The sequence below is a fragment of the Anolis sagrei genome, chromosome 4 (genome assembly GCF_037176765.1).
Source record: "Anolis sagrei isolate rAnoSag1 chromosome 4, rAnoSag1.mat, whole genome shotgun sequence".
NCBI lineage: Eukaryota > Metazoa > Chordata > Lepidosauria > Squamata > Dactyloidae > Anolis > Anolis sagrei.
In genome coordinates this window covers 202,577,125-202,587,467 of record NC_090024.1, presented here as the reverse complement: position 1 = coordinate 202,587,467, position 10,343 = coordinate 202,577,125, and the positions used below count along the sequence as shown (strand labels likewise).

General features: G+C 41.1%; 1 protein-coding gene across 1 annotated transcript; it reads right to left on the bottom strand.

Annotated features, from left to right (window-relative positions):
• Positions 1-419: 419 nt before the first annotated feature.
• Positions 420-10,249, bottom strand: DCLRE1B (DNA cross-link repair 1B). The gene is made up of 5 exons (XM_060772596.2): positions 10,033-10,249; positions 6,983-7,182; positions 6,729-6,894; positions 4,065-4,247; positions 420-2,652 (listed from the first exon to the last, which is right to left on the bottom strand). Exons 2-5 carry the CDS (start codon positions 7,169-7,171, stop codon positions 1,499-1,501), a joined length of 1,692 nt encoding a protein of 563 aa, XP_060628579.2. The 5' UTR covers positions 7,172-7,182; positions 10,033-10,249; the 3' UTR covers positions 420-1,498.
• Between the last annotated feature and the right edge of the window lie 94 nt (positions 10,250-10,343).

Sequence of the window (10,343 nt, the reverse complement as noted above, 5' to 3'; positions counted from 1 at the left end):
CCTTCTTTAGTGGCTTTTGGGTGACATACTCAAGGGGGAGAGGTCCAGACATGAACCTAGTCGGAGATTTCAATTGGATTGCCATTGCACTTGAACAAATTGTCCATTTCCATAAACATTCTCAATAAACTCTTTGTAAATTGCACCCAGATTCCCTCTCATTTGAAGGCTGTCTTCAGTGCATAGCTTTTCATGGAAAGTTTGAAGCCTTGGAGTCTCATTTATGATTAGGTGTGAAATGAAAGAAATAATCTAACATACTTGGTGTTAAGGAAAACTACCCTAAATAAAGCAGAGCATCCTAAAACCAACAGGATACAAAAGATGAGTATCAGCTCACAGCTAGCAAAGCATGAAGTGCAGTGTGATGTGGCTGTAAAGAATTCAGACCTTAGGAAGCAAACATGCAGAGTCCAATCTTTAAAAATTACAAAAGTTTTATTTACAATAATAAAGAAATAACTACATTTCTTCATGGTAAAAAACTGGGTCTGAGCTTCTCTGACACCCATCTCTTCTAAGGTTTTAAAGAAAGGGGAAAAACACCAATCACTACATCTCTCAGACACATACGCAGAGAGAGATCTCAAAGCACACAGCACATACCAGTTATCTGATGCAAGACACAGAAGTCAGGTTTAAAAGACTTCCAGTAAAAAACTATCCATTCTACACAACCAATCACCATGAGAGCAGAAACAGAGAGAACAAAATAGACACATAGAAGAAGGGAAACCCTCAGACTATTCTAAGCTAACTAAACTGTTCCTCACTGAGAACTTGAGACTTGGGCAGTGTGGGGTTGAATCCCAATACTTCGAACCAAGCAAATGGGATATCAGCTTGCCTAGTTTTAGTTTTCCCTTAGATTTAAAGGTTAACTTTGTTTGTGGTTTTTTATACATTATAACTGTATTCTCAATTTCCTTCTGACACAATAAATAAAATAGATGAAGATGTGATAAATATGATAAAATCTGCATTTCTCTAATTTTAGATGGATGGTGTAGAAAGCAAGGGCCTGTAAGAGGCCTAAGGCACTAATGTATGTGACCGTGTTTTCCAAATGAGCAAAGAATTGCATAAAAATGGGACTAGTTATTATTTTAAATTTCCTTCTCAAGACACTAAAACTCATTAGAGGTAATGACTAAAACTGTCTTTAATTCACAGGCAAAAAAGAGAACACTTCAGTATTTCATAAACTTTGAAAGGGGATAGGATTACTTCTCCAGCATAAGCTTAACATGAACATGGACACTTAATGTTCATAGGAACTTGTAAAAAACTGTGCAAAATTTCTGAAAGGGTCATTGAGGCAAACCACCCAGCTTTTAGTTCTAGCTCTTCTTCTCAACCAAGTTGGTTGCAATTTATTTTCATTACCAATGACTGAGAAAATCTTACAAATTCAACTTGAGAAATGTAACACTAAGATTGTTCTGTTACTATTTGCTCTTGGGATTTGGTTCCTGGGTTTTGGTTTTACCAGAAATTTTTACCTGAGCACAAATTTGCGTTGGTCCACACATGCAGATTCTTTCCCTCTTTTTAAGTAATTTTCAACCTGACAGTCAAAGTCATGGACGGACCATTGCTTTGGCCTGTTGAGTGGACACATATCATATTCTGGGAGAAGGCTTCGTGAAGGCTGGTCACTGAGAGGCTGGAATGCTTCGAACTTTAGTGTGAACTTGCCCTGTATCTCAGCTTGAAGGGGATGTAGTGATGCTGAGGGAACACGGTTTTCTGTGGCCAAACGGCACAATTTGTCACTCCCTAAAGGGAACTGTCTGACTGTGAAACAGGCCTCCTGCTTTGACATTGATAAAGAGAGTGTGTGTGTTGCTTCTGGAGTAGTGTGACATTTTTGAGACTGATGGAACTTGTCTAGCTTTTGTGTGGACGTTACACAAGGAGATTGCATTGGTAAAGTTTCTTGTTGGCTTTGAAGGGTTTTTGGTTCTGCCTCATTTCTTTCTCTCGCCTCCTCACATTCAACACATGCTTCTTTGCAGTAAGGCACACACCCTTTCGTGGGTTCTGAGCAGCTTTGCTGGGGCATTTCTTCACTACAGTCATTTTCAATGGGATTAATACATTCTTCTATGGATTCAAACAAAACTCCTCTAGGCACTCGGTCAGCGGAAGTCTGTTTTTGCACCTTGAAGGGCCTTTCCCACTCCCTGCTACTTTGCATGAATCTTGTTACTGATTCAGGGACTCTGGACTCCAGAATGGAACCATTCCAAGGTGTCAAATATTGCTCGAAATGTATCTGGCATGCCTCGCCGTTTACCACTGGGATTATGGAACAAGGCTTTAGCCAAGCTACAAACTCCAGCAACTCTTGGAAAGAGGAGTGGTCTGAATAGGGTACAACATAGGCATCGGGATGGTTGATTTTCACTTGTCGGCTGGTGGGGAGAATGGCTATGGTTGGGTGACTCTGATTCCAGCTGATCATAGTTGCTTGGCGGATTTCAGAAAAATCCACAGCGTGAATCCTCCCTGCCCCTTCCTCAGAGGTGAACACATCCTCCAGTTCCAGCAGATGCATGAGTTCCAGCCTCTGAGGACTCACTACAACCCAAGTATGGAATTCGTGGGCCAGTTCTACCAAGAGGGATTCCTTTCCCAAAGTGTAGACACCTGGAAGAAAGAAGAGAACTGTCAGCATTTCAAATATAGATAGTCCTTGGGTTGCAAACAAGATACATTCCATAAGTTTGTTAAGTTGAATTTGTATGTAAGTTTGAACAGGTAAACGTTTAAGTGTAATTCCAGCCATTTTTATTTATTTATTTATTTTAGTTTTGGGTACCATAGGGAAGGGCCAACTTCCCTGTGGCCTTTGTTTTGCTATTTGTGCCCCTGTTTAGATTTGACCTCATTTTCTGTCCTTGTGATAATTGGAATTTGAAAAACTTGGCTTGTTGTGGAAACAAGGTTTGGTGATAAAACTTCAGCAAATATACTTCCCCCCCCATGAAAACTCTTACAGAAGTGAATTTCCCTTCCTAGGAGTAGATTTCCTCTCACTTCCTGCTGCCTCACCCCTATTCTTATCTATGAGTTGTATGTAAGTCAGATATTTGTAACTTGGGGCTAGATTTGTACTAGACTGCCTGATTCCATTACATTCAGCCTCTGGAGTGAAATGCCCTCAAACTTTTCAAACAGAGGGCCAGGTCACAGTCCCTCAAACTGTTGGAGGGCCGGATTATAATTTGAAAAAGCATGAATGAATTCCTATGCACACTGCACATATCTTATTTGCAGTGCAAAAACCACTTAAAAACAATACAGTAATTAAAATGAAGAACAATTTTAACATATATAAACTTAGTATTTCAATGGGAAGTGTGGGCCTGCTTTTGGCTGATGAGATAGGACTGTTGTTGTTGTTGTTGTTGTTGTGTGCTTTCAAGTCCTTTCAGACTTAGGTTGACCCTGAGCGGGGACGGGTAAATGACCTTAGAGGGCCACATCCGGCCCTCGGGCCTTAGTTTGAGGACCCCTGCCCTAAACTAATGTTGCCACACTAAACTTGGTGTTTCTTATACACCAAGTTTAGCTGACAACCTCTTACTTCAGAATTCGATCTACCCCTTCCCTTGATGGGTTCTTCCTCAAAAGGTTAATTCATATTGTGAATTCAATATGGATGGGCATATATACACACAGCCTCAGGGTTCCATCTTCTACAATAATCTCTTTAGGTGGGATCTGTTTTCACAGATGTTGGCAAGCATGTGTGATCACAGGAAAAGTTTGTAAACCTCACTTAGAAAAATGTCAGATATCCTGAATTTATTCAATAAATTTCATGTTTATATTCCTTTCCTTAGATTGCCTCTGTGAATTAACACTAAGAACTCGGGCCATTAAGTGTTAAGTGCCACATTAGCCAGTAAAGTGAGGAGATTGCAGTTCAATAACAATATGAGAACAACATGTTTCTCATCTAGGTTGAAAACGCTTATGTAGGTCACCTGTCCCAAAGATTCTCTATCTCAATCAAACAGTTCAAAAATTCTTCCAAATCCAATAATGTTTCTTACCAATCTTAACTAGGTGAGACGGATGGGCCCTAATCAGTTCTTTGATCTGTTCAGTTGCCGTTTCTCTGGATGGTAAGACAGAACTGGGATGGCAGTTGGTATTGTCCAGATACAAAGTGTTGATAAGCTTTTTATTCTTCAGAGCCTCCTCTTGCTGCATGTTTGGAGAGTAGCGGAAATCACCTAGCGAGAAATGCATATTACACCACTTACTAGTTGGAGAGTCATTCAGAAAGAGCAGACACCAACATTTAGGACTGAATTTCCAAGAAGGAATTAAAGTCATGCAGTGAATTTACAAATTGATTTATTGTTGCAACAGGTTTGTGTGGCTTGCTTATGGAAGACAAGTGCTGCTTATTTATAACTCAGTGGGGATTAAATTTTTTATTTTTTCACACCCAAACGAGTACACCAGACAAAGTATCCCTGACCTATATTCAGTTTGTTCAGGTGGTATCTAATTATGGGAAGACTGACTAAAATGGATAAGAACATGAACAAAACATGCTGGGAGTGTGGCAAAGAGGTGGGAACATTTTCCCACATATGGTGGACCTAAAGCAATACACTTGTGGAACTCAATGAAAGAACAACTGCAAAACAATTCTGAAATTACAATTCAACTGAACCCTGGATTACTTCTATTAGGACTATAGAATGAACAAATGAAATCAAGGAACGCAAAAACATTACAATATATCATTTGGGTGAGAATGTTACATGCACAAAACTGAAAAATGCCAACAGCAGAAGAGTGGATTACACAATTTTTAAATATGGCAGGAATTGATGAATTAGCAATGATGTTCCGTGGAAAAAAACATGAACCAACTATAAAAAAGACTGGGAACCATTTCTAAAATTCCTCAAAAAAGTAAAACACTCACAACTATGGCCAGAAGGCTTTGAATAAGACTGAACCAGGGAAAATCTCACCTCAAAAATGACCTAGGAACAACAATTAGACACAAAGTCTAATCTAGAGCTACTATATTTGACAATACTCAATATACTAATGTCTCTTGCCTAGGAAACAGGAAATCATAGAATCATAGAGTTGGAAGAGACCTCGTGGGTCATCCAGTCCAATCCCCAGCCAAGAAGCAAGAAAATCGCATCCAAAGCACCCCCAACAAATGGCCATCCAGCCTCTGTTAAAAGCCTCTGTTTAAAAAATTAACAGAGATTCACAGAATAAGAGTTGGAAAGAGACCAAATGGGCCATCTGGTGTCATCTGCAAACTTGGCAAGAACGCCCTCTAAACCTTCATCCAAGTCATTAATAAACAGTACCAGGCCCAGGACCGAAGCCTGCGGGACCCCACTAATCACTTCTTTCCAAGATGAAGAGGAACCATTGGTGAGCGCTTTTTGGGTTAGATCACTTAACCAATTACAGATCCACCTAACAGTAATATTATTTAGCCCACATTTTAATAGTTTGTTTGTATAGAAGGTCATGGGAGACCTTGTTGAAGGGTTTACTAAAATCAAGATATACTACATCCACAACATTCCCTGCATCTACCAACCGTGTAACTCTATCAAAAAAAGAGAGGTAAGATTAGTCTGGCATGACTTATTTTTGAGACATTCATGTTGACCTTCAGTGATCACAGCATTCCTTTCTAAGTGATTGCAGACTGCCTCCTTAATGCCCTATTTTATAATCTTTCCTGGTATGGGTGTTAGGCTGATTGGACAGTAATTGTTTGAGTCCTCTTTTTTCTCTTCTTGAAGATAGGGACAACATTTGTCGTCCTTCAGTCTGCTGAGACTTCTCCTGTTCTCCAAGAATTTTTGAAGATGGTTCTGAAATGACTTCTGCTAGTTCCTTCAATACCCTTGGATGTAGTTCATCTGGCCTTGGAGACTTTGATTTGTTTAGAGTTGATTACTTCTTTACCTATTTTGGGTTACATATCCCCTATTACCTCGTCCGCCCCATATTGCTCAAGTTGAATGTTTATTTCCTTTTGGGAGAAAACTGGGGAAAATAAGTTGTTGAGTAATTCTGCCTTTTTCCAATCCCGTCAGCATTTCACCATCCACTCAGAGAAAAAGATCAAATTGGAGGGAGAAGAAGCCACTGTACTGCATTATATCTTGACCAAAATATGTAAAATCTGCAATGCAATTACGGTAAAAAGGAAAAAAAAGAGCAAGCTTGGCATTTTTTTTAAAAAAAGTCATCTGTTCTCATTATTTGTTGTGGTGTTCAGAGTAATTCATTACTGCTATTTTTTCAGGTAAATCCTTGTTGTTTTGCTCATTACTTTTTTGTTGTATTTCAAGGTTGCTGTTTGCTTTGTTTTCGTTTTTTTGTTTGTTTATTTTTTTTTTTTACAAAAAAATTGAAAAATTTCCTGCTAAATGCCCTTTGAAACCAACTTTAAAATTTGACTTCTTACACTAGTGGTAATTCATTCCCATTTATTATGCTTTTTGAAATTCAACCTCAATCCAACTCATTGTTGTAACTCCTTACTTCCAAATTCTATTTACAAGGTGCCTTCTATTAAACAGCTAAAGGCTGTAATTAAAAAAGATATTTGTGTGGAGGGACAAACTAAGAAGCAGCAGAATTGGAACACAGAAAGGAATACAAGATGAAATCTAAAATGAGAACTTCCTGTCTCTTATGAACAAGGAAGTCCATACCTGTGTATAAGATGACTCCAAAGTAGCCTTCAAAAAGGAACATGACAGATCCAGGACAGTGATTAGCATCAATCAAGGTCACTGTCATGGTCTCTTTCCCAATCTTATCCAAGGCCAAGACATGGTTCTCTCCCACTTCTAGAGGATGGATCCATTGATCAGCCACCTAGAATTAAAATGAAGGCATGAAACAGTTAATTATAGGCCTTTCTGTGTGAAATGGGAGAAGACAACAGATCTGTGCGTAAGCGTACCTTCAGCTTGAGGCGCAGGATTTGGCCAGTAACAGGAGAACAATAAATAGGCCGGTTCCAGGTGCTGGACAGCCCCACTGTGTGGTCCGTGTGCATATGGGAGAGGAAAAACAAGCGGGCCTGGGCAGCTTTCCTGATACTCCAGAAGTCCACTGCGATGGGCGTTCCAGGAATCAGAGTCCCATTCATCCCTCCAGGTCCTAAAAATAAGGGGGAGAAGTTGGAATGCTCCTTAGTTATTCCTTTTTTCATGGAAAGGTTTGGGACGGGTTGGAATGCTAACAGTGTTCAATAGAAAACAATGAACAGGGCATAAATATGTATATCCAGAATGATTATATATGAATTAAGGATTATAAATGGAACCGAAAGTAGGCTAATAATAGGGTAATATTCTTATTGGTATCCACAGCTAACTATAATATACAGATTTGAAAAAAAATTAAAGTGAGGATGGGGTAGCACTGCTTGCCAAACAATTCTCAATATTTATTCAGGGCAAATCCCAGTGAATTAAATGACAAGTGAATTCAGGACAAGCAGTCCCTAAGTTACAAACATCTGATTTACATCCAACTCATAGTTAGGAACAGGGGTGAGACAACAGGAAATGAAAGAAATCTACCCCTTGGAAGGGAAATTAATTCGTTAGAGTTATCATGGGAAAAAAGTGTCTCCACTGAAGCTTTATCACCAATCAAAAACAAGCCACATTTTTCAAAATCCAATTATCACAGGGACAGATAGTGAGGTGAACTCTTCTCAATGGTCACAGACAGCAAAACAAACCCCATAGGGGTGTTAACCTTTCTCTATGCTAGCCAAAGCTAAATTATATAGATAGTAGACATGGTCAATCTATGGTTCTAAATGGTTCTAAAGTAGTATTTACAAAACTAGGGGGTGCTGGTGCTTTGCTTCTAAGGTGTTGCTAAAGTTCTGGTGGTGAAAGTTACGGAACTCTAACAAAACTTTCAAAATTTCATTATAAATGGCAGTTCCTAATTGGTTCTGCCATAAAAATCACCAATAACGAAAAAATAATGAAATTTTGAATTTTGTTGAGTTCTGAAATTTTCACCACCAGAACTTTAGCAGCACTTTAGAAGCAAAGCACCAGCTTTAGCAACACTTTAGAGGTTTTGCAAGTAATTTAGAACCATGGATTGCCCATGCCTAATAGATAGATATGGAGTTACACTTACAAAATGGACTTTTTCTACTTTACATACTAATTCAACTTAAGAACAAACTTACAAACATATCTTGTTAGTAATCTGGGGGACTGCTTGTATATATTTATTAGGAAGTCAATCTCATAGCAGGGATGGGGAACATTTTTGACATCTGGGACGTGAAGTTCAACACATTTCGCTGGCCAAAGGCTCCTGAAAGCTTTTGCAGCCACTCGACTTGTGATAGATCCAATGCAAACTTGTGCATCCCCAGTGTTGAGTGAAGTTTACTCCCAAGTCAATACAAACAGAATTGCCACTTTCTTACAAGGGAGCAAGTACTATTGAATTCTAATTACATCTTGTATAGACTACTGCAACACGCTCTACATGGGGTTGCCTTTGAAGACTGTTTGGAAGCTTCAAATGGTCCAGCGGACGGCAGCCAGGTTACTAATGGGAGCAGCGCTCAGGGAGCATACAACTCTGCTGTTGCGCCAGCTCCACTGGCTCCTAGATTGCTACCGAGCACAATTCAAAGTGCTGGCTTTAGCCTATAAAGCCTTCAACAGTTCCAGCCCAGCTTAAATGTCCAAACATATCTCTACTTACGAACCATCCAGGAATTTAAAATAATCTGGGGAGGCCCTGCTCTTGATCCCACCTTCCTTGCAGGCACTTTTGGCGGGAACGAGAGACAGGGCCTTCTCAGTGGTGGCCCCTCGGCTGTGGAACTTCCTTCCTAGGGATATTAGATCAGCCCCCTCCCTCCTGACTTTTCAGAAAAGAGTAAAAACCTGGCTCTTTGAGCAAGCTTTTAGAACTGCAGCGTAATCACATAAAAACAATATGATGAAATAACGAACCCATGGCAGTTGAAGCAGTGTAAGACTGCATTAATTCTGCAGTGTAGACGCACCCGGTTTGCATGTGCAGGCAAAGCAACAATGCAGTGTGTAACCCACAGGTCTTACCCGCCATGCATTGCAGGGGGGCAGGTGGAGCCATATGCTGCAAGTAAGCACCCGAACAGCAATATTCTAAAAGCTAAGCAGGGCCAGGCCTGGTTAGTACTTGGAGGGGAAACCGCCAAATGGATACCAAATGCTGTGGGTGGTATTTCAGAGGCAGGAACATGGTTCTGTATGGTCTGTTACAGAAGGAGGTGGCATCAAAGGGTGTTACCATTGCTACCTTCCTCTGAGGCTGAGAGAGGGAAGTATTGCTACCCCTCTATTCTGCTTTGGTTAGACCACACCTGGAATATTGTGTCCAATTCTGGGCACGACAATTCCAGAGAGATATTGACAAGCTGGAATATGTCTAGAGGAGGGCAACTAAAATGATCAAGGGTCTGGAGAACAAGCCCTATGAGGAGCAGCTTAAGGAGCTGGGCATGTTTAGCCTGAGGAAGAGAAGGCTGAGAGGAGATATGATAGCCATGTATAAATATGTGAGAGGAAGTCATAAGGAGGAGGGAGCAAGCTTGTTTTCTGCTTCCTTGGAGACTAGGACGCAATGGAACAATGGCTTCAAACTACAAGAGGAGATTCCATCTGAACACGAGGAAGAACTTCCTGACTGTGAGAGCCGTTCAGCAGTGGAACTCTCTGCCCCGGAGTGTGGTGGAGGCTCCTTCTTTGGAAGCTTTTAAACAGAGGCTGGATGACCATCTGTCAGGGGTGATTTGAATGCAATATTCCTGCTTCTTCTTGGCAGGGGGTTGGACTGGATGGCCCATGAGGTCTCTTCCAACTCTTTGATTCTCTGATTCTATGAGTGTGACCCAATGCTGGGATCTGATCCCTGGAGGCCTTGGAAGAGCCACGTTTCCTGTCTCGACAGCCCTCTCCCTTCCCAAAGGCAGGAGCTTACTGTCAGCGTTGCAGGAAATGTGGGAAGAGGGACGGGAAGGTCTCCGCGGTGCCAAAACGCCTTCCCTTGCCGACTTGGGAGAACCAGGGCTGGATCCTAGAGGCGCCTTCCACCGCTGCAAAGAAAGAAACAACTAGGTTTCCCTTCCCGCCAAACAGGGAACTAGAGCTTTGAAAAACTTCCCGCGCCTAAGCGCCACAGCGCCCCCTAACGACGAGATCCTGCCTTGCTCCCCGAAGGGATTGCGCCTCTCGCGAGTGGAGAGAAGACCGCGAGTACCCGGAGCAACACGCATGCGCCGAATTCTCCAC

Coding starts and splice junctions, on each gene's coding strand:
- DCLRE1B (XM_060772596.2), bottom strand. CDS start 7,171: ATGAATGGGACTCTGATTCCTGGAACGCCCATCGCAGTGGACTTCTGG. Junction 6,895..6,982: donor TCCTGCGCCTCAAGCTGAAG/GTACGCTTACGC, acceptor TTTTAATTCTAG/GTGGCTGATCAATGGATCCA. Junction 4,248..6,728: donor TGGAGTCATCTTATACACAG/GTATGGACTTCC, acceptor ATTTCTCGCTAG/GTGATTTCCGCTACTCTCCA.